This window comes from Pygocentrus nattereri, chromosome 4 (genome assembly GCF_015220715.1).
Source record: "Pygocentrus nattereri isolate fPygNat1 chromosome 4, fPygNat1.pri, whole genome shotgun sequence".
Lineage (NCBI taxonomy): Eukaryota > Metazoa > Chordata > Actinopteri > Characiformes > Serrasalmidae > Pygocentrus > Pygocentrus nattereri.
Genome location: NC_051214.1, coordinates 36,974,317 through 36,998,958, shown reverse-complemented (window position 1 = coordinate 36,998,958; position 24,642 = coordinate 36,974,317). Strand labels below are relative to the sequence as shown.

The following is a 24,642-nucleotide window of genomic DNA, read 5'->3' as shown; positions in this document are numbered from 1 at the left end:
AGCCCTGCTCCGCTGAACACTTGATTGATGGAATTTACTCATCTTGCCACATATTGCAAGAGAGCTGTGTTTTATGGCTAAATAAATTTACAGGGAAAGGAAAACTAATGGACACAGATACAATTCTAAATTAATTTAGAAATAATAACCACATTTTTTTTTGTTGTTCAATAAATATTTGTACTGTTGATGTGGAAACTGATACACATTTCAATATGGCAATGCCTTAATGACCTTTATTTAGTAATATTTAAAGTGGAATTTCATGGCTGTCCAAAAACAAAAAAAAAACCCACAAAGCATAGAAAAAAACATACACTATGTTAAGGATGAACAGTGATTTCATATATTTAGCCTTGGACGGCACTTATTAGAAACAGAAATTTGCTAATACAAAACGCTGAATGTTTTAAAGTGGCTTCATGGAATCTTCATGGAATGACCCATAGACTCTCCAAAGTAAGGGTGCCAAATAGTGCTCTTTGGAATGATGCCATAAAAGTGTTTCCCAACCCAGTCCTCAGGCCCCCCCAGATGGTCCATAGTTTTGCTCAAAACTATCTCACAGCACATGAGAATGAAGGAAAAATGTGGACCATCTCTGTCCCTTAGCTAATCTGGCAACATGAAGCAGCTGAAAACTGACTGTGATAATTAGAATAGGGACAGCTTTCTCTTCAGCCACTGAGCGTCAGTCCTCTCTTCCTGTTTTAATGAAAATGAAATCTTATTGATATTGTAACGTAGGGGACGAGGAGCAAGCAAACAAGGCCACAGATACAGAATAAAGAAGAACTTGAGTAAACTTAGCAACAGGAACTTATGGCTAAATAGTGATAATCACTCAAGTGAAACTGGACATAACTGAACAACTGAAAGCAGACCACAGTCCTGTTTGAGCTAGATTAGTTTTGTCTGGGAATGTATTGTTGATAACAAGACCTGGGACTTTAGTTAAGTACAAATCTTCAATGTATGCAGTTTTTTACAACATGACTAATAATGGTAAGGCCTTCTATACTTGAGTGAACTCTGTAATAGTAGTCCTGTTTGACCTATTAGAAAGTAATAACAAAACATACTAAAATACACAGGCCTCCAGAGGTGGGAAGGTAGGCTAAACCCATGCTAAATAATGGTTTGAGTTAAAGTTAAAGTATCTTTCCAAAAAAACTTGAGCAAAAGTCCCTGGTTAAAAAACTACCTTTGTGCTGAGTAACAACAGTGGAACTTCTTAGTACACCCAACATCTTTAAACACAGAAACTACAGTTTGTTAGGTGCTGTTCTCTCACCTGTGTATTATGATGAAATTAAAGACAAAAAGGGAATCAGTAGCTGAATATTAATGTCTAAAATGTAACTGAATAAATCCAATTCCTTTCACAAATATACTTGCGTAGATGTATTAAAATTTTAAAATGTGAGGGAAGTAGAATGTAGTTTGTGGTCATTTTATCCCATACAGATGGGCTAGTCAGGTCTCTTGCATGTTATAATATAGAACCTTCTCTAGTAAAACTGATCAAGCCCAAATAGTATATATGGTAGTTCTAATCAGCCCATGAGTAAGAGCAGGTGTGCTAATACAGAGCTGGAGCCAATGTGGACAAGTCTGGAGCAGTGTGGTAGCTTCTAGTGCAAAGCTTCAGTTCATTACTGTCTCCTGCTGACAGATGCCCAAAACTGAATCCTCACATGTGAAACAGCAGCTCAGTAAGCTTCTGAAGCCTGTTATTGAGAACCTGCTGATAGAGCTTAAAACATTTGCCAGGATCTGACTACACCATTAGTTGAATTGTATTCGGTCACCTGATGGTAGGCGGAAAGAATGTTCTCTGAATATATTTGGGCTGGGACCAAAATATCAGGCCCGACTGCAGCTCCAACTCATCCTGACATATAAAGCTCTGTTTGTGGCCCGTAACAATGCGAGTGACTATGTTCATGTTGATGCTAATCAAGTTACATGATAAAAGCTTGGTAAAGGTTTCTTAAGTTCCAGGTATTAACCAAAATAGTATGGGATGCAGACTCCAAAGTACTAGGTAATTATTTTCAGTAACATGATGGATCCTAAATTCCAACAGCTGCTAGATATCAACCAGGTAAGTGTGAAGAGAGACAAACTCCAAAATTGTAATTATTTTGGGGTAAAACGGAATGTAACCAGTCCTACCTATTTGTCTTGGTGTCTTTGTACTGCATTTGAAACCCTTATGACTTCCTCATACATGGAACTGTTTTTGTGATTTACATTAAACTATCCATTTATAAGATATTTTAATATGACCCTTATCAGTATAATATTTAGAATACGTTAGGTCAGTGATTACCAACCTGGTCTTCAGGGCCCAATTTTTACATTTACATCCCTATATGTTGTTAGTTAGGTTGGAGCAAAAATGTGGACCATTTGGTGAGCCGGGTTGGAAATTTCATTGCAGTTTAGTGAGACTTTCTTTGTACTTTCACCTATTTTACTAAAATAATTAGACAGTACTTTGGAGTTTTTACCATAAACTGACCTGATTTATACCCAGAACTTGTGAATAAATGTTTTACCAAAAACTTTAGGTTAATTAAATGTAGCATTGCACAAACTTGGTAAAGGTTTTCTGCTTTTTAGCATTTTAAATTTGTGAATGATAGAGTGAAAGCCAGGACAAAAGATGGCCTGAACAGAGGATCAATGTTCGTCTTATTTAAAGGGCTCTGAAAGAAAAAATAGAAGTGTTTAACATCTCATTAGCAGTGTAGGCATGTGCAATGAGCTACTGGGTATTAAACCTCCACAATGAGTAATCAGTACCTAAGAAAAGTGAGCCAAGGTCAATGACCGTTTCACGCACTTCCACTGCTGAATGGAAATTGCTGACCACACAGAAGTCGTCTCATTAAAGTCTTCACTCACAGCTGCAGGCCCCGGGGATCTGTGATGCATGCGTCATCAGCAGCATGAACCTGTTTGAGAAAACGAAAAGACAGGAGGGAGAAGTCAGTTTGTCCGCAAAATATATTGTTTTCTACACGCTCTCTTCTTCACCTCTCTCTCCTGAGGGACAGTGATTGAATATGTAGCAAAGCCAATGTTCCTGCGTCACCCTGGAGGGTAGAGGTGAACGTGTCTTACACCCAGAGGTGGATTTAATGATATTAGGGCCTTAAGCAAGGACAGACATATGTTCCGTACTATTCTGAAGTTTGGAATTAATGATCACAATAATAATTTTTGGGGCGGCACGGTGGCGTGGTGGGTAGCGCTGTCGCCTCACAGCAAGGAGGGCCTGGGTTCGATTCCCCGGCCGGGCGACCAGGGTCCTCTCTGTGTGGAGTTTGCATGTTCTCCCCGTGTCTGCGTGGGTTTCCTCCGGGCTCTCTGGTTTCCTCCCACAGTCTAAAGAGATGCAGTCAAGCCGATTGGACATGCTAAATTGCCCCTAGGTGTGAGTGTGTGAGTGACTGTCTGTGTCTGTCTGCCCTGCGATGGACTGGCGACCTGTCCAGGGTGTATCCTGCCTTCCTGGGATAGGCTCCAGCACCCCACCGCGACCCTGACGGAGAAGCGGCTTAGAAAATGGATGGATGGATGGATGGATGGATGGATGGATGGATGGATGGATGGATGGAATAATAATTTTGTTGTTTTATACAATGATAATATATTGATTATACACTTCATACCAGGAGATATTAGTGTTTTGCTTAATATGTCTAACACTTTGAGAACAAAAATATAATTTTTTATTAAGTTATTAAATCCTAGACCAAGTAATGATTTGTTTACAGTCATTTTTATGAAGTTTTCTGCCTTAAGATGCACAGAAGTTGCACAGAACTCTGTGTGTCTGTGTGGGAGATTTACTAAAAGAGGTGCTAATTTCCAACGGTCTACCAACTCTTTATGCACTTTATCTACCAAGAAAATCCTTTGCAAACTCCGTACAGACATCTTCCTTATCAACATATGCCCAGTTTTTTTTGTCAATTCGTGACATTGTCAACACAATAATTTATTTTCTTAAGATTTTGACTTGATTTTGACAAAGTAAAAGAAAATAAATAAAAAATTAGTCCTTACTTATTAATTTGACATAAGTCATCATTTTAAGAAAATGATACATTATTTTGACTTTGTTTCAAAACAGATTTTTGGCTCGTGGGATGGTCTGAACTTGAATTCCATGTCAGTTAGTTTTGGAAACCATGAGATTTTGTAAAATCCCTGTTTAATTTCACTCAGTGCTTCCTGGTTGTTTGGGGTCTACATGCAGTACGTCAAAGGCTGTGGCTTTTCTGTAACAGTGTGCACAGAATCCTCAGTGTACACTAAATAACAAAGTGCACAGTGCACACTAAGTAACAAAGTAACTAGTACGTTGTTTTACTGAATTATTTGGTTTAGAGTGCTAAAGAATCCGGGTGCCTGTTTAGTAAGTGGCACCATAAAGTAAAGTTTGCTTTAGCACAAAATCTAGTAGATATGTGTGAGTAAAACTCCAGGTAGGATTCTTTGCTTACATAGACTGTGTACAAATGTCAAGTAATTTGTAAAAGGTAAATAAGAATAAACAGTGCTAGTTCTTATAGCAGCTGCTACCCTTACTAATTCTTAGATAGCTAAACGTGTGGAGTGCTATGTACAGAGAAGTCTATATAAGCTATAGCCTGGTAGGAACACAGATGTCTTTTGGCCAGGGTCCACTTCACACTGCAATGTCATGGCACTGATAAAAATAGAAGGCTGGCAATCTGCAGCCATAAGCAGCCATGTCCCACTGAGAGCAGGTGATAATGAAACACCTGAATGATAATAACACTAACTGCATTTGGCTCTCTGTGTCTGTGTAGGAGGAGAAGGATGCTGCTGATCTTTATTGAAAACAGTGGCCTATCCTTATCTACACACACACACACACACACACACACACACACACACACACAGTGGTCCAGTTTCTGTAAATCCATCACCCTTCCATTACCATGGAGACCATCAGTCCTTGCTAAGCTGCTTAGAACATTAATTATATATATATATATATATATATATATATATATATTTTGCATTCATTACTCTACACACATCATCGGCCTATGGTTTTATGGTTTTGTACAGGCTCCGCCCACAAATGCATTTGTTCAGAGCCACTGTGATAATGAATGGATAAATTTTGCAGAACTTTGGTGAAACAAAAAACAAACATTTAAACCTAATAAGAGACTGAAGTGGTACTTTGCAGAGTTACTACATAACATTGAGTTTCCAATGTTAAATGCTGCCCTAATGAACTGGGTTAAATTGTTTTATCTAATAGAAACTAACCAGGTTGGAAATGACAGGACACTTTTGCCATTATGCTGACATGCACACCATAAAACCCTGCATCTGAACTAAAAGTGTAAACTATGAAAGTATGTGAAATAAAAACCGTTGAAATGAAAGAGGCTGTGGAAAACTTAATTTCCCTTAACTTTTTAAAATAAAAAAGTGTTCTATAAACATACTGTAATATATAAACATTGCTAAAGTTTCAAAACACACTGTCCTTTCACCAGTCCATATGTGGAAACAGAGCTGGGAAAACAGCCCATTTCGAAATCATTGTTTCTGTGATATCACAAAAACTAACACATACAAATACACACCTATTCAGCCTACTACACTTTGGCTCCACCTACTTTATACTTATAAAGAGTGTTTCAGCTCAGAGTGCTTTTTAAAAGAGTCACACTACAGGGCAACAAATCAGAACAGGTCCCGTTTAATTCTGAAAATTATGAAATATTTAAAAATGCCTTTTTTTTGTTGGAGCATGAAGCCACACATTGGTAGTGGACCTAAAAAGGCGCCCTTTAATAATGTGGTGCAATCGTTTTTTTTTTTTTTGTTTCGACTCGTTTTGTTTTTTGTTTTGTTTTTTTTTTTTGGTGGGGAGGGGTTCAACAAAATTAAATAGTTGAACACACACACACACACACACACACACACACACACACACACACACACACACACACACATTTTTATCCCATATTCAAACTATTAAAAATACTACAAATGTATGTATGTGTGGGCAGAATGAAGTGACCTTAAACCTGTTCAAAATTCTGAATGTTAAACCTCTTTTGAAAGCAAAATCTCAATTACGTAGAGGTAGACATGTATATGCATTTGAGTTTCAGTAACGGTCATGAAAAGCAGTACTAAACGCTGGAGAGTTACACTGAATCATACATGTACTGCTCCTGACTGACTGTTTTCACCATAAGAGAATAGAAGATAATTGATGTATTTTAATAGGGCAAGTAATTGTTACTGCAGTTCCTTATAAAACCATCCATAATTCTGTAAAAATGACCAATGCGATTACATTTAATAACCTTCATTAATCGTGTTTTATTGAAGCTGTGCTAATTGCTTTCTACGTAAAAGTAATGCTGTTTCACTTGACCATGAAGGGTGTTTTTAAGAGATGGCTCACTGTAGAGGAGGCCGTTTTGCTGCAGTCTTATGGACATGTGGTTACCATCACAAGAATAGCGATGGTTATGCCTCTGATATTCATCTTAAAATGCCATCCAGTCCCCTATATAAGTGTATAAATTGTTCTTAAGCCATATACTTTAAAGGTATATAGTGCAATAGATAACTGAGCAAAAGTCACAGACCACCCTTTCCTTTATTTATTTTCCAGTCAAATTGGCCATTGAGTACTAGCTATTCATCTTTCAGGAGATATTTCTGAGGAAATTAAATATAAAATAATTCAATTGCATAAGGAAGGAGAATGTCAAAGTAAAATACGTTTAAGTTGGAGCTCCAAAATTTGAGTGTAGAGACAGTGCTAGACGAACAAAACTGTCATTTTAGATAAACAGGAGCTTTCATCTTTGAGAAAACCAAGCTCCACTCTTTCTCCAGACCTGAAATAATCTGCATGTTTCTGTCCACTGTGAGAAGACAACAATATGAAAGGATGAGGAGCTGTCAAGACGTTACTGAGAAAAGGAGACAAAAAAATTTGCAAATTAAAGACATTGCTGCTGTTCTCAGAACAATGGACTGACCGCCCCAGAGTCCAAACCTCAACATCAATTAATTTGAGTGAACTTAGTAGTTTTGCTGATTTCTGTGAAAAACTGAGAGCAAATCTCTTTATTCTCTTTGAGAATAATGGAAGCTTTAATAATATAAGTTGTTGCAGTGTATGTGCAATTTGAAATGCTGTTAAATGCATTTTGTGCTTTTTTATTTAATGGCCATTTTGACTGGATATTAAATAACCGAAGGGTGTTCTCTGACTTTGACTTTAACATTTATCAACTTTGTTTCAGATACTGTTTGGTTTTTGCCCTGGCTTACCTCAGCTTCTGCCAGATCACGCGGGTGTATGTCTTCGACTACGGCATGTACTCAGCTGACTTCACAGGGTAAGACAGTGCTTGTGTATGTGTGAAATTGTTTGAAATATGTTGTTAATTAAGGCAGCCAGATTGTCTCAGTGGGTCAGGTTGTTTATATGAGAGCACATTCGTTCCAGTAACTAATCTCATTTTTCTTTCTATTGCTCTGCTTCCTCTTCTTCTGCTAGACCCATGATGGTCATCACACAGAAGATCACCAGTATGGCCTTTGAGATTCATGACGGTGAGTGTTGTTTTGCGGCAGGTGTTTTCTACATTGTGGAGTTCTGTACTGATGCCAAAAAGAAAATGTTCCAGGGTGGATCATTTGTAAAAAAAAAGGTCCCACAAGTCATATAATCTGATTTATGGTTCCATTTTCATTTGTGCATGTGTTTTTTCATATTCCATATTACTACAAGACCTACTTCATCTGTGCTTCACTACAGTCGAAAGTCCAATTTATGGCAATGCCATAAACTTCAACTATTTAGTAAGAAACTGTGAAAACTGCTGGAATGTTAGATGTGACCAAAATGATGAGCAGAGCTGTAGAAGAGTCCATAATGATTAAGAAAGCTCTGTAATGTCAAGGATGAAGTTGTAGTAAATACACTGCTTAGAAATTTACATTAATAGACAAGTACGTTATGGAAGAGCACAACTCAGGGTTAAATGTATTTTTACTCAGGTTTATGTAAACTGTGCTTTGGTCACCTTCTCGTATTCCCACAGCAACATCTGCAAATTTTCACAGCCATCAGACAGATGGCTCATGATTCAGCCTGAGGTTTTTCTATAAAAGTACATTTCTCCACACCTGTATGATTTCTATATTATCTCCTTGATCTCGCTCTTGGTGGTTGTAATACAGCTCTATTATGAAGTGACTAGAGCTAGTCAGACTAAAGTACAGCCTCCACATACTGGGTTACTTTTACCACGTATTTCCACTAACCCTCGAAAAATAGTGATGTCCATACCCTCCATACAAATTCAGCCTCTATTATGTCTGGATGTTTATTATGCACATCTAAAGCATGCTATAGATATCATATGAATGAAATATATTCTCTTTAGTTGATGTGCTATTTGCTCCTCTACGTTATGGTCAAACATTCATTTGTAACATTTGACACAGCCTCCTTCATGAATCTCATTTATTCAGATTAATAGATTTTTATGTATTTATGCTGGTAAACTGGTCTGGCTCAAACATCATTATGAAAAGGTGTATTGAATTGAATGTCTTTGGTTTGTTTGATTTGATCCTCAGTCTGTTACAGTAAACATCCCTATGGGGTTAAATGTCACCTTTACAGTGTTTTTGTTTGTATCAGAGGTGTTTAGGGCACTTGTATAAAACAATTATTCATCTAGCTCAAATACCTTTCAGAATATTCAGCAAAATACAAAGTGTGAGGATGCACCTTGCTCCCCCTTATATATATTTGTATTATTTAGTTACCTTTAAACACCTAGAGATACCTTGTGGTGTCTTGTTTATAGTATGTAAATTCAAACTCAATTAAAGTTATCTGTATATCTATTAATATGGTAAGTTAGTCAAACCTTTGGAGAAAAGTGTATGCACACATGGTGTTAAATGTGTCAAAGATCAAACTTATTTTGTTTTAAATGGACACTGGATGTGTTGTTCTTGACATTGTTGTTTTGTGTTTTTGACTCGTAGTAAAACACACATCTCTCTCACTTTCTTTTACTGTCATTGTTTCACTCATTCACTTAATTCACATGCACCTCTAGAAAAGTGGGCGCTGCTCTGTATGCAGAGTGCAGGTGTTCTGAGAACGACTGCAGCTAAAAGCTCAGTGAAGCTAATTAAAGCGCTGGGAGATGGATGATGGAGCAAGGCTGAAATTAAAGCAGGCAGAGTGGCCTTCTGTCCTCTCCTCTCTTTTTCCTTCGCTTCATAGGATGAGAAATGACCCTTGTCATGTCTGTCCCACGTTGCACAGCTTCATACCACTGATATTAATAATCCACAAGGAAGACTTCTTTTAACCCAGATTTCTCAGAATATTTCTCAGGAGGTTTGATTTTGTAAGTGTTTAGTTTGGAGGCACAACCATCTGAACATTAGCCCTGTCATCAGGGGATTGAGTTTGATCTCTGGCGATGCCACAGTCATCCGTGGCAGGGAACATAATTGACCTCGTCCTCTCATCACTCAGTGTGAGAACGTTAAATGCCAGTAGATACCTTTTCACGCCTCTGTATCCAAAGTTGTCATAGCAGAGAAAACATTACAACAGAGGTGGCGTTTTATGAATGAGAATGTATGGGATGCGTTTTTGTGTCCTTATTTAGGTGTTTATCTAACTTTACCACAAAAGACCTCATTTGGTGGAGCAATTTACATTGTCAGAAAAGAGCAAGCTTGACAAGGGCTTCTTTAAAAGTAGGCTACAGGCACTGCTTTAGCACTGGATGGGCGAGTAGTACAGATTTAAAGAAGGTAAAAAGCTGTCTGTATATAGGACACAGAATATGTAACATAATGTATAAATGCAGTATAGATAGATGGCTAACATTCTGTAGATGTGCCACTGAGCTGTATTTCTCATGGTTCTGTGTGGTGAATGTGTTGGTTAGTATGTTACAAAGCTTTTCCACCGCATCGAATATGAAAGTGAGAAAAGGGTCTTTTGGCAGTTAATGTTCTTCTCAATGTGTGTTGAGCTGTCCAATGATGTGCTATTCTATCACATTACTGTCTTGTTAAGTGACTGCAGGATGGCCATGAACTGTGATGGGTTGGTTTTATTTTAGTTATATTTAATAACTATAATAATATCTACCATTTTTAAGCAAGGACCCCTTTTACATATGGCAATAGCATATTTAATAAACTAAAATGACTAAGTACAGATACACCTTCTGAAATCTTTAAGCCGTCCCCTGTGTGGGCCTCCAGTTTGAGAACCGCTGACTTAGTGTTACTCTAATGAAACAAATCAGCTTGCTTTTTTATGAGATTAAAATGGTTTAAAGGTTAGTGGGACTGAAAATAGGATTAAAATAAGACTGTATAAACATATGAACTAACCAGTGTAATAAATTTGCATAGTTCTAAACAATGACTACTAACTTTCATTAAATATTAGCATTAATTGTTAGGATATCTAACAGAGTGGCTCATTTACCCTTTTAAGTCTTAGGTTATATTCATACTAGAGACATAAGTTATATTCTTTTTAGCTGATTTAATGGGGAAAAATGCCTTATGTAAATAAGTAAAGGACAATGCTTATCAAGGTCAAATGCTTATCCAAAAATAAGCAAGATCTCCTGAAGTTCTTAAAACTGAGTGAGTAAAATAGTCACTCCCTTCCTTCGGCCACTCACCCTGTGCTAGGCAGTAGCTGTAACTTGAGCTGATTAGGTGCCTTATCTCATTATCAGCATAATGACTGCAATAAAACAGCATGGAATATTTTTCAAGCCACTTCCTCTGGGTCATCTCCCTTCTTCGTTCAGTAAGGGGAGGAGGCCTGCTGGACGCAGGTAATTTACAGCTTGCTGCTATCCTCCTCTAATTAACTCCATTCATCAGCCTCAGCAGCGAGAGTTAAAAGGAAGCCTCTTCTAACTGGCCGAAGAGACTGCAGCAGCATGCAGCCTCATTTCTGAGGGAAGACTTTCTTATCCTTAGGGTTTGGTATTAAAGCTTCCTTTTGACTTTGAACACATGCTTAGCCCCTTCACTTTTCATTCTCAAATCCAGTTGACACCAGCTGTTCTCTTCCTCTTCTCCTGTGTTATGATGATGTTCCTCAGTGATGGTGTGTCATCATTTTGTATCTGTTCTGTCATCAAGGTCTTTTTCCTTTGACTGCAGTGGGGCAGCTCATGGCTCATTACTTGGGAATCACTGACAACTTATTGTATTGCGTGTTCATCAAAGCTTTCATTCACTAAACGTGTGGCCTGTGAACAGAGCTCAGACATCAGTGTGTCTTGTAGGAAAGTTTTCAGCAGATAACTTGGAGAGGGACCAGTTAACTTTGAATTATTGATATCTAAGCTATATGTGTAAAGTTTTTAAGATAAATCATTTTTTTTCTCTCTGTGTTGACAGGAATGGCCCGGAAGGAAGATCAGCTCACTCAGAGTCAAAAGCTGTTGGCTATACGGTGTGTAACATGCAGACTGTGGTTTCCTAAACGCATCGTAGTGATAAGATCATCTTAACTGGTAGAGAGTGTTCAATGTGAGAGGAGTTTCTGATATACATTGGGCATACTATTATGGGTAAATGGTAAAACGTTGAAGATTATACACCAGGGGTGAGAGGGTGGTTGCAAATAAAATCACAGCTGATATTTGATCACACATGCAAGCCACACAGATCATCACAGCCATCATTATTAACAAAAACATATGTCTTACTTTTATGCCACAGATTTGCTGTTGTACTGTAGAAATGTACTGCTATGTAATGTGTTTAGTGCAGTGTTATGTCATTATGTTCAGTATTGTGTGCCTGTACTGTGAAAGTAAAGCAAAGCAGCCCCAATTATTTCATCAAATACGCTTTAATATTGGCAGATCCTTTCATCAAAAAGAATAGCCTTTTTCTTTGTCAGTAGAACCATTAAAGTGTCACAATATCAGGTTCAGTTCAGCTTTTTCATTATTTTCCAGATTGTTATTTTGCTCCTGCCAGTCTGTAAAGCACCGGTCTTAACATCCCTTATTTCCCAGATTAAGTTGTGTTAGGGTATGGCTAGTTCCAGTTTAGTTGTTTCACCATCACCGTTGCTGACCAAAAATCCTGTTTAGAATTTGTAGTCCAGCTGTCATACTATTCTTAAGAATCACTGGTCTAATGTATATATTTTCTGTTTTTGGATGTGCTTAAGTAGGTACTTATTAACAGTTAGCTACAGAATGATGTAACAAATAACAGAACACCTCTTAACCAACCAGATTGTGTTGTTGAAACTAACTGTTGTATAAAACCTTGTAAAAGTTCCTCCTAAAGCAAAAATTTGGCAAAGAATCAAATTTTCAGATCTCAAACAAAGGCACTCGGCCAAGACATTTGTTATAATGTAATTTCCAACAAATGTCAGTGTACAAATTGTGTACCTAAATAATCACATCCTTGCCTCAAAATCAGCTGTTAATAATCTGAAATAGACCTGCCATTGTGGTTTCTGGCAAAATCTTACCTATAAAAATGGACCATAGTGCTGATTTAGGTCTGCAGTTTGCAAGATGCTAATTTTTGGCTTATAAGCTTCAGAGACTTGTTAACTACATTAACTTCATAGCTCCAGTACAAATGTCAGACCTTATGTTTGTTTATTGTTGTTTGTTTTAATCTTATTTTAATGTGGGGTTTCTGATGTTGTTAGCCGTCTAGTGAAGTTACAGATATCTCCTTTGATGGCTTTGTGTTCAGGCGGATGCCCAGTCTCCTGGAGTACTTCAGCTATAACTGTAACTTCATGGGCATGCTAGCCGGCCCCACCTGCTCCTACAATGATTACATCGCCTTCATTGAGGGCAAACCCTTTCGTCACAGAGAGCAGGAGACGAATGGGAAGCTGCAGGGGAAAACTAGGCTAAACGACCCTTCACCTAATGTACGTGGATGGAGCTTTACCAAATTTATGCGCAGCATTTAGCTGCAGTCACATTGTGGTGAAGTTCCTAACTCAGAGCAATTATCATTGTATCTTCATTGAATATTTAAGTGGTTGCATTCAGTAGAGACTTTGAGCTTTTAATGAGAATTTAAGTACTCTGGAGCTGTGTATACGATAGCAGCATCAACAGAGGGAAAAAGCCTATTTACTGATCAGCCTAGTTATCCAAATTACTTTGTTCTTTGTTGTATTGATGGATTGATGGAAATACAACAGCCTTTTGGGAAATCTCCCAGATAAGCAGCATGAATTAGAAATATCACAGTGCAAATAAATAAATAAATAGATTTTTAAAAATTATATTATCTTTTAAATGCTTGCAAAGTTATGATTTATATAGTGAGTCATGTAATTACTCTTTACATGTTAATTGAAAATCATTGTCTTTGTGGCCTCCATGCGTTTTGACTAGACATTAAATTATAGCCATAGTAAGGAAATAAAATTTTATGAATGTACAGTTGATTGGGTTGAGCCATTACATTGAACTAGAAAGGCTATTGCATTGACAATTACTGTCTGTCTATTACAAGAAAAAAAAGTAGGCTTCTGTTTTCTTCGTTTATAAATTTGCCTTTCTGTTTATAAATGCTGTTTGATATGACTGTTTACACACTGCCTTAATGCTGCCTTAATGCTGTAATGCTGTACAATGAATGAAAAGGCTGAATGTTCTCCTGTCTCGTGTCATTGGCAGACGGAAGTTCTTCGCAAGCTGGCCACCTGCTTCATCTCTCTGTCGGTCTTTCTCTCCGTCTGCAAAGTTTTTCCTGTGGAGCGCAATGTCGATGATGACTTCATTGCCACCACACCCTTCTACGCCCAGGTGGTCTACCTGTATCTGTCCATGCTGACCACCCGTCCTAAATACTACTTTGTTTGGACTCTGGGTGCGTTTCTCTTCACTCTCCCACTCTCTGTCTGTCCTCTACAGCGCACTTGCACTGTTTCACTTTTTGCTTTGAGTTTCGCACTTTTCTCCTTTCAAGTAAAATTTGAATGGGATTATTTTTACACAGGGAGGTAGGACAATGTAATTTCACCACAGGACACCTGTAAGGTTTATTACCATTTCGCACTGCATAAGAAATCTCTGTATAAATTGCAGAGATGGGTGTGGCTGTTCTGTTTATGCATTGCTGTTACACCCAAAAGAAAGCATTTAATTCAGTATCCTATTAGCATTGTCATTGGCCTGGGAATTTACATCCACCAGCCGGCATTGGCAGATATAACCAGATCTTTTTTTCTTTCATCTTACTTGTTTTTATTTAGAGTACACTTAAGGAAGGACAAAGCATATCGGCTTGATTTGGTTCACAGAGAATATGATTAGATGTTTCTTTGAGTGTCTCAGTGCTGAGGAAAAACTCCATTTCCACAGGGTAAGATGTAATATTTACCAACATTGAGGTTGCGCAGAATTAATATAATATGGGTTTATTTATATGGTTAGTTTTATAGAAGGCAGAAGCCTCTGGAGCCTTTCTGAAGTGGCAGTGCACAGTCCTTAAAGATTACTGATATGGCAGATTTAGACAGGCCTAAAATCGTTGAGAAACACTAGTAATAACTTTACACCACCTTCCCATGTAAAAATAATCCTGTTTAAATAAAACTTACGAATGCAGTCTTTAATGTTGCTGTTTTGTTGTTTAGTATTTAAAGGAATAGTTTGGCAAGTTTACCCAGATTTACCCAGTTTTCCACTAACCCTTGATGTAGTTAGTCAGCCAAGATATTTGGTGTTTTTGCTTCTTTAGTTTAGCGCTAGAGTTACAAGGCTAACATTGCTAACAAGCACAACAACTTAATTGTGACTAAATCTGGGATAAGAGGAAAATTGTGTAAATTAGATATTTTTTTTTCTTCAAACCATTCATTTAATGTCATTTACTAGAAATTGCATCTTAGTTTCTGTAACATTTTCTTTTCCTTCACAGCCTTTTATTCTTAATGGGAGGGCAAATGAACCAAACCTAATCATTCAGTTCTGACTCATAACTTTATCCGGCACGCCCTTTGTCCTGTTATTTACTGCCCTCATCAGACAAAAGAGGGAATTGCAAGTGGGAAAATTATATGTTCGTTTGCTTGCAGTACGTGAATTTATGAGATCAAGAACACTGTGATTGACTCTGAGAAAAGGGTCCGAGGGCACTGTTAATGAAGTATTCTTGATGCTGTAAAACTGCGAACAGTGACGTCACTTCCCCTTTATAATCTGGGACCTCTGTGTCCTTTCCCTCGCAGCTGATGCTATTAACAACGCAGCTGGCTTTGGCTTTAATGGCTATGACAGTGATGGATTGCCACGATGGGACCTCATCTCCAACCTGAGGATAATGAACATTGAGGTTAGCCTATGTGGCCATAACTTTTTTTTGTTTGTTTGTATGTTTTTAATTAGGAATCAGATGTGAACATGTCACTTACCGTTCCTGTTTTCCTGTTTCAGTTAGCCACCAGTTTTAAGGTGTTTCTTGATAACTGGAATATACAGACTGCACTCTGGCTCAAAAGGTAAGAGTGGTGATGGGCTTTAGAGAGTCTTCGCTAAGAGTGCTGTAATTACTTTTTCAAGATTCTGTTTCCGTAATTACACAAACGCTGTGAATGTTTAACATAAGACGTGACCCACATTGTATGCAGAGCTGAGTCTGGAGTCTAAGAGTAATGAATAGTAAATATTCTGTGAGGCTGTGTGCCATCTACTGGTGTCAAATGGTATTACTGCTGCAGCATGAAACTCTTTTATAACAATGGCCCTGTTCACAGCTGCCATTAAGTGAGCTCGTAACAAGGGGACAATGAGACATACAGCTGTTTACATCTGGGATTTCCATATTTCTTGAATGTGAATACTTGTGATTGGATATGGAATAATGCATTAAACGATAATGTGTTCTCAACAGATACAAATACAGATATGAATACACACTTTTAAATTTGTAAGCAAAAATGATGTGTGCATTCTGGTAACAAAAGCAAAGCTTCCAGTCATTAATTGTCAGAGAGAGACAATGTAGGAATTTACTGGTGTTATCTGCGATGAAAATGTCCAAATGTTTTGTATATGGTTGTTTAAGCTGTTACGTATCTGGTGAGGTCTCTGAAAAGATTATTCTGGTGGCATTCTGTAAAGTTTTTGCTATTTTGACGATGCTCATAAGTTCACAACTGTGTACACAACGACCAGTGATTGTGACCATTATCTGTAAATTATGAAGGTTACCCCAGTGGTGTGTAGCTTTCTTTAACTATGCTACACTTAATATTGTCATAACTGTACTTTATCAGCACTCTAGAATAGGCTGACAGCTGGTCAGATAACTTTGCCACCTCAGATACAATGGTTATAAACATACATACAAATTGGAACATTTCAAAGCTTTGGATTCTTCAGGTATGCCCCATGTGTGCAGCACTGTCTACCAGGTAACTTTAGTTCTTGAAACTGCCAATATGCCATATAATTAAATTGACTTCTTTTGTTCCAGAGGAACCACTGAAAGGTCAAGGTCTCTTTCCATAATCATACACATTTTTCTTTTTTTCTGTCTCTTCATAATTAAATTAAATGCTGCTTGTAGGATCCCACTGTGACTAGCAGCAGCACTTAATTCCAGCTTCATATAAGATTCTGATAGCCTTTTTTAAACTTGCTGAAATGTAAAGCGAAAAACTAAATGTAATATATCATGTAGTGACTATGCTTGTCAACTATAAATACAACCCAATACAAAATGACACACAAAAAAAAACTGCCAAAAAAAAAAAAGTAAGGCCACACCCACTTCCAGATACAAGCCATGTCTTAAAGCTAAGGAAGGCTGTTTCTCAGCTGTTACGTCACTGAAGGCTGTCTCATTTTGTGGAATCTTTAGAACGTGGCCGAGAAATGCGGCCTCCGTTTCTGACAAATTGAAAGACTCATCTTTTATATCCTTTTAGATCTTAAATCACCCACAATCCTTGAGGCACTGCACATGACCGCTGGAAAATTAGTGAAAACAGCAATGAGTAACAAGATGCCTTTGGAGTAAATTTGTAATAAAATGTAAAACGTATTTTATTGTTTAAAATATTAGATTTAAGTGTGTCATGTTGCCTATATCAGTAAAGTTGTGTGTGAGCACTGAAAAGGTTTTGTATATCAGTGCTAGCAAGTGCTCTCCTTCCTCGCCTGCAGCTTTCACTTTGAGACACGCCTACAGATACAGATATTTGGAGCACCAGACAGATACAGACATGTACAGTGGTACTGCAATACACCCATAGTTACATGTATGGGCTGTTACAAATGTTTCACGTGCAAGGGCTTACAAACAAATGAGAGGGGATGAAGGCAGAAACTATGCAAAGCAGCCACTTTCCGCTCTTCTGTGATTGTTGACAAGGACACTTTAGTGTTGACGCTACAGATGTTGTGGCCATATGCATCTCTGACCACCAAAGGTGGTTTGAGTGATTGGATTACAATGTGTGTCCAATATGCCAGTACTTAGAGCTGCCCCCCTTATGATTGGATCACCCAGTATGTGTGGTCTCTGTTGTTGTATGATCTACTGTTATTTTTTAAATTGGACAAAAGTATAGACAAAATTCAGGCTTCACTATATCATACAGTGTCAGAAACCACATAAGCAAGTCTGACGGAGATTACTCAACAATTTGATGCACTTCAGGCACATGTGATGATTTAGGAATGCAATTTGCAAAATGCTGACCTGGTGATTATACAGTTTCACGCAGACATTTATGCACTCACAGACAAATTACACATTTTGTTGATATTCTAAGGGAAGATAAGTTACCACATGCTCTACAGAGAGTACATTGCATGCAAATTTTATTGCACAAATTCTATTTTTTGCAGAATTTAACATATTGGGGAAAAAATTGTGCCATAACAATTTGCACAGGGCACATGTTTTTCTCCAGTATTATAAATAAACAGTAGCTGTGCCCTATAAGAAGTGTGTTAATGTGGAGGATGTTTTGGCTTATTGTCATTTAGTAATTCTACAAAACATGTATTTTGATCATCGCTGACTAAAGAATATCTCCAATATGGTAACTTGTATTGAAGGTAAAAGTTTTGCCCTCTCCTGTAAAGAGATTTAATTCTACACAATCTTAGGGCATTTCAGACCATTCAGATCTTAAAAATTGCAGATACACACTGCTAAACTTAAGAAGCAGACCTCTGACACCAAGCATGTCTTGGCTGATCAACTACAACTTTGGAAAATTTTATCAGTGTATCACATAATTACTTATCTTGTCCGGCTTTATAGAGAACCCCCCCCCCCCCCAAACCCTCAGGTGTTATTACATGCTCTGGGGGGAGCTTCCCTCGATGTGTAACATGTGTGTGCATTCGCAGGGTGTGTTATGAGCGCTGTCCTTATAACCCCACGGCCGCAACCTTCCTGCTCTCTGCAATGTGGCATGGAGCTTATCCAGGCTACTACCTCACCTTCCTCACGGGCATTGTGGTCACACTGGCTGCCAGAGCGGTGAGGAGCCTCCACACCACACCACATTCAGGATGCTGACGTTCAGGGATTTGACGTTTGTGGATCTTGGACTCATAGTACATCATTAAAATGAGTTTGTCTTGAGCCAAAGAAGGAGAAGTAGAAGGAAATTTCACATTTCAAACTGACAGCTAATGTGGAATGCTTCTTCATTTTGCAGTAATTGAATAACAAACTACAGTTACTGCAATAACTGTACTAATCTTGGCTCTAAAAGGCGGCACCAGGACTTGGCATTGACTTGAGGGGAAGGGTTTGATGGGTTTGAATCAGACTGGTGGCAGCGTTACAATGAGCAGCAAGTGAAGCTCTGATGTACAGAATTATGCAAACCTGCCTTTACGCTCCCCATTGCCACCACAGGCATTGTTACTTTAACATGCAGGTTTTGTTTTGGGTATGTATATAGCATTACCTCGCAGGAGACCATTAGAAAGAAGCTGATGATGGTGTTTCTAAACACTTTCAATATTTGTGATGATAACAAAACACCTATTCAAAGTAGATGATTTGAAAGTGGGGGAAAAAAAAACATCCAGTGACAGACAATAGCTTGCCGCCATGCCAATATGTCAATGTGCATTTAGTCATTATTTCCCCATTCATCTTTTACTCTCTTGAGTTAGGCTTAAAGCGAGCCTTCTCTTCTTCTCAAAGATGCTGTAAGTTCATTTGGAGATTTAAATCCATGGCAGTGCCATCGTAACAAGGCTCTTCAGTCCATGTCATCTTTAGTATAGTGTGTATAGTATAGTGTTTCAAACTGACAGCTAATGTGGAATGCTTCTTCATTTTGCAGTAATTGAATAACAAACTACAGTTACTGCAAATGGAAAGTAGCTTGTTGTGGAGTTCACCGCTTTTCCTTCTCACAGAGAAAGTTAATCTTCTAGGCAGCAGAGAAAGACTGAAGGTTTCCACTCAAGCACCCACTTACAGCTGCCACACAGCTCAGATTTAACTAAGATGGAGAGAAGGTTCAGTTGAGGGTAATGAATTGTTGCCTGTCTAGATTTAAAATGCTGTGAGCCATGCAGAACCTAATAGTTAACCTCAGAGAAATGGCTGATTCACTGCTTGCTGAGTGTTATATGTACACCATGTACTGCACCATGTACATAATGTGTATACATGTGTATTATTATTATTATTATTATTATTATTATTATTATTATTATTATTATTATTATTATATTTCCAATTATTATTATTATATTTCCAACAATTTCCAATGTCTTTCTTTCTTACCTGTTTTTTTTCTTGTTTTCTTGTCTTTCCCCTTTCTCTTCTTCTTGCTTTCTTGCTTTATTTTAGGTGAGGCACAATGTAAGGCCACACTTCTTGGGTTCACCAACGCACAAATTTGTGTATGACATCATCACGTGGGCCAGCACACAGATAGCTATCTGTTACACTGTGGTGCCCTTTGTGTTACTTTCTGTGGGTCCGTCCCTCAAATTCTACAGGTAAAAGATGCACCAAAACATCATAAATCATACACTGTTTTTACTTTACTTTATATACAATTTCAAACAAGGTTTGCTTATTTCATTAGTTATCTGGTAAAATAGTGTTAATCTAAACATTAGAAACATATGGGAGCGAAATTATGTAAAAGAAGTGGTGATATTCTGTATACAAATCATATTCTTTAGCTTCTCTCTCTCACCCCCCTTTGCAGGTCATGGTACTTTTCTGGACACATAGGCTGTGTACTGCTGGCCATAGCTTTGCCTGTGAAGCCTCGGCACCTGCGGCTGAAGGAGCAGCACAGCCTTTCCTCCAGCTCCGACTCCACAGACAGCCAGAAACAGAAAGCCACATGAGCCCAGCCCCTGCACCCCCACTGCGGCACGGAACACACTCAGATCGGCCAGCGCTCCTACTCTGCAGCCACCCACGCGGAGAGTCAGATGATTAAAACTCAAAAACAAACATCCAAACATCCAGCCTCTGCCTGGACTCGTCCAGTGGGGCGTCATACTAATCTTGGCTCTAAAAGGCGGCACCAGGACTTGGCATTGACTTGAGGGGAAGGGTTTGATGGGTTTGAATCAGACTGGTGGCAGCGTTACAATGAGCAGCAAGTGAAGCTCTGATGTACAGAATTATGCAAACCTGCCTTTACGCTCCCCATTGCCACCACAGGCATTGTTACTTTAACATGCAGGTTTTGTTTTGGGTATGTATATAGCATTACCTCGCAGGAGACCATTAGAAAGAAGCTGATGATGGTGTTTCTAAACACTTTCAATGTTTGTGATGATAACAAAACACCTATTCAAAGTAGATGATTTGAAAGTGGGGGAAAAAAACCATCCAGTGACAGACAATAGCTTGCCGCCATGCCAATATGTCAATGTGCATTTAGTCATTATTTCCCCATTCATCTTTTACTCTCTTGAGTTAGGCTTAAAGCGAGCCTTCTCTTCTTCTCAAAGATGCTGTAAGTTCATTTGGAGATTTAAATCCATGGCAGTGCCATCGTAACAAGGCTCTTCAGTCCATGTCATCTTTAGTATAGTGTGTGTGAACATCTCTTGTGCATGAGGTTTGCATATCTTCAGATTTGCCCCATGGTATAAACACTGCAGACCCATCTCTGCTGATTCAACATGAAGCTTTAAAAAGCATTTTCAGCACATTCCGTTCTAAACTTCAGTTTCTTTTTAGTTCTAGAAAGACACTTTCTAATGATAATATTTCAGAATTAGCCTGAACTGAGAAAAAGGCTGTGGATTTGAAATATTTGCCCAAACACTTAATGCCCAACTTCAGATTTCATGTTTTTTGTAAATTATGTGATTAAAAGAAAACCTTTTGCAACTACACTTGGTGTGGCATGTCTGTATGCTCTTAAAACTAGGGGTTTTTTCAGAGTTTCTCAGGACAGGTAATTGTTGTGAACGCAGTGATTTGCACTTTGACCAATATTTTAATGAAATCAGCTGTCTTATAAAACATTCTGAAAGTGATGCTGCAACATTCCAAAAAAGGAGAAATTTAAGACTAGACAAATTTGAAAAAAATATATATATATAAATATATGGTAAAACATGATACATGACGCATACTGTCCCAACTTTTAAAGCACTTTATTAGTAACGCTATAGTAATACTGGGTAGGGCTTCCCTTTGCTCTCAAAACAGCTGTGATTCTTCATAACATGGATTCCACATTCCTTTGAGTTTATGGTCTGTGTTGACATGATTACATCATGGAATTCAACAGATTTTTCAGGTGGACTTTAATGCTGCCTCATCTGTGGATTCAGAACCGGTGACTGGTAAAGCCATTTCTCACATTTGAACTAATTGTCATGATCAAGTAACCAAACTGATATGACTTGCATTGTGAAATGGTGGTAGGTATGTAGGTAGCCATTAGAAGATGGATAAGTTGTGACCATGAAGGGATGCACATGGTCAGTAATAGTGCTCAAATAGGATGTGGCATTGAAGTGATGATTGATTGAACATTCCCTACACCATTTCACCCCCTCTACCAGCCTGGTTCACACAGGGCAGGTTGGATCCATGGATGGATGTTGGTGCCTAATAATTCTGATCCTACTGTCTGTGTGCCAGAAATTGAGATTCATCAGATGAGACTACATTTTCCTGTCTTCAGCTGTTGGGTTTTGGTGAGTCTGTATCCACGGCAGCCTCAGCTTTCTGTTCTTGGTTGACAGTTACAGAAATACCAACAGTCGTGCCATAATTAGAATCACTTAGATCACATTTTTCCCCACATTCTGAAGGTTGATATGAACATTACCTGAAACTACTGGCCAATATCTGCGTGATTTTATGCACTTCACTGCTGCCACACAGTTGGCTGATTAGATAATTGCATGAATGAGCAGGTGTACAGGTGTTCCTAATAAAGTGCTTGATAAGTGTTAAACCATGACAACTGAAGGGGACATCTGACGTTTAAGTGGTTCTTTGTAGGTCAGAATATGGTCTTTTACTTATTTGTGCTATTCTAATTATGCTAGAATTGGTGGCATAAGTTTATGATGGTCAGTTATGTTCTCTGTTGCATTTTTATTTTTTAATTTATTTTATTATTAATAACAATAGGCCTATTATTAGGTCTACTATAAATCTAAATTTTATAGCTAGGCCTATTCTTGTTCATATTATTTTTCTGTTGTTATCTTTTGTGTGTTATATTGTGTGTAGATCTTCATTTTCCAAATGATCAACTCCTATTGCTGATAGACGGAGATGTCTGTCAGCATTAGCTTGGAACACTGATCTTTCAGTTCTGTTCATCTTACAATACAATGCACAGTGTTCCTGCTGTTGAGTCAAAGTCCAGAAGCTGTGGACATGAATCATCCAAGTGTTCATGGTTTAAAAAAAAAATGTGATCACTAGTCTTTAGAGATAAAGAGGGGTTACCTAACGTCTTACACAAACTCCTACTGTATTCATCAAAGCAATATTGTTACAGTGAAACGGCTCAACACCTGCCCTTTACTCCCCAACTATAAATCGCTTTGTGCTGTTAGCGAATGCAGTGCATGTGCACAAATTCCACTGGAGCACTATCACTAGTAACACAAAACATTAACAAGAAAACATGTGACAGCTGGTCATAATACAAAACACAGTTTTTGATCTACAATAATGAGTAGGTAGGGAGGTGTGAACAGTAACTTATTAAAGTTCCATGTGCTTAAGTAAAATCTGAACTTTTTCTAAATGTTTAAATGGTAATATAAATGTTAATAATCTGTAGCATATTTAAGAGGAAAGGGACCTAACTTACTAATTTTCCATTTCCATTTATTTATCTTAAGTTCCCAGTTCCTTTAATTTCATTCTGCAGTTCTGATGACAACACATGCTTTTCCTCAAACCACACTTTGGAGCTTAAGCATTTTATTTTAATCCCAAATTACCTCAAAAAAAGAGAGAGGAAAGGAAGCTGATTAGGCTCTATTCCTATGTTCAAATGTGGGTTATTCTCAGAAAATATGAAAAATACTGAATTTTCTTTTTTGAATATACTCTGATCAGCCAAAACATTAAAAGCAGCTCCTTGTTTCTATACTCATTGTCCATTTTATCAGCTCTGCTTACCATATAGGTACACATTGTAGTTTTACCATTACAGACTGTAGTCCATCTGTTTTTCTGCATGCTTTGTTAGCCCTGTTTACCCTGTTCTTCAATGATTACTGGGGCAGTTGTGGGCTGGAGGTTAGGGAACCAGCCTTGTGACCAGAAGGTTGCCGGTTTGATCCCCAGAGCCGCCAGCACATGACTGAGGTGTCCTTGAGCAAGACACCTAACCCCCAACTGCTCCCCGGGCGCTGCGGATTGGGCTGCCCACCGCTCCAGGTAAGTGTGCTCACTGCCCCCTAGTGTGTGTGCTCACTAGAGTGTATGTGGTGTTTCACTTCACGGATGGGTTAAATGCGGAGGTGAAATTTCCCCGTTGTGGGACTAATAAGGGTCTCTTAATCTTAATCAGGACCCCAGCAGGACCACCACAGAGCAAGTGTTGAATGGTGGATCATTCTCAGCACTGCAGTGACTCTGACGTGGTGGTGGTGTGTTCGTGTGTGTTGTGCTGGTATTAGTGGATCAGACACAGCAGTGCTGCTGGAGTTCTAAACACCTCAGTGTCACTGCTGGACACCAACCAAAACCATCCAGCCAATAGCATCCTGTGGGCAGCATCCTGTGACCACAGATGAAGGACTAGAGGATGACCAACACAAACTGTGCAGCAATAGATGAGCTACTCTTTCTGACTTTTTACGTCTACAAGGTACAACAAAGTAGGTGTGTCTAATAGAGTAGGCAAGTGAGTGGTTACAGTGTTTAAAACCTCCAGCAGCACTGCTGTGTCTGATCCGCTCCGACCAGCATAACACACACTAACATTCCACTACTATGTCAGAGTCACTGCAGTGTTGAGAATGATCCACCATCAAGATGGTCCTGTGGGGGTCGTGACCATTGAAGAACAAGATAAAAGGGAACTAACAAAGTATGCAGAGA

The 24,642-nt window shown here is 38.4% G+C and overlaps 1 protein-coding gene across 1 annotated transcript in view; it reads left to right on the top strand.

Moving 5' to 3' along the window:
- The window catches only part of mboat2b (membrane bound O-acyltransferase domain containing 2b), a 56,558-nt gene extending 35,106 nt beyond the window's left edge, over positions 1–21,452 (top strand). Inside the window, exons 4-13 of the mRNA XM_017682302.2 lie at positions 7,332–7,427; positions 7,589–7,644; positions 11,503–11,557; positions 12,832–13,015; positions 13,776–13,968; positions 15,332–15,435; positions 15,537–15,601; positions 18,468–18,600; positions 19,936–20,087; positions 20,303–21,452. Of these exons, the coding sequence (XP_017537791.1) occupies positions 7,332–7,427; positions 7,589–7,644; positions 11,503–11,557; positions 12,832–13,015; positions 13,776–13,968; positions 15,332–15,435; positions 15,537–15,601; positions 18,468–18,600; positions 19,936–20,087; positions 20,303–20,447 (1,183 nt within the window). The 3' untranslated portion in view covers positions 20,448–21,452. The remainder of the gene's footprint in view (positions 1–7,331; positions 7,428–7,588; positions 7,645–11,502; positions 11,558–12,831; positions 13,016–13,775; positions 13,969–15,331; positions 15,436–15,536; positions 15,602–18,467; positions 18,601–19,935; positions 20,088–20,302) is intronic.
- The last annotated feature ends 3,190 nt before the right edge of the window (positions 21,453–24,642 follow it).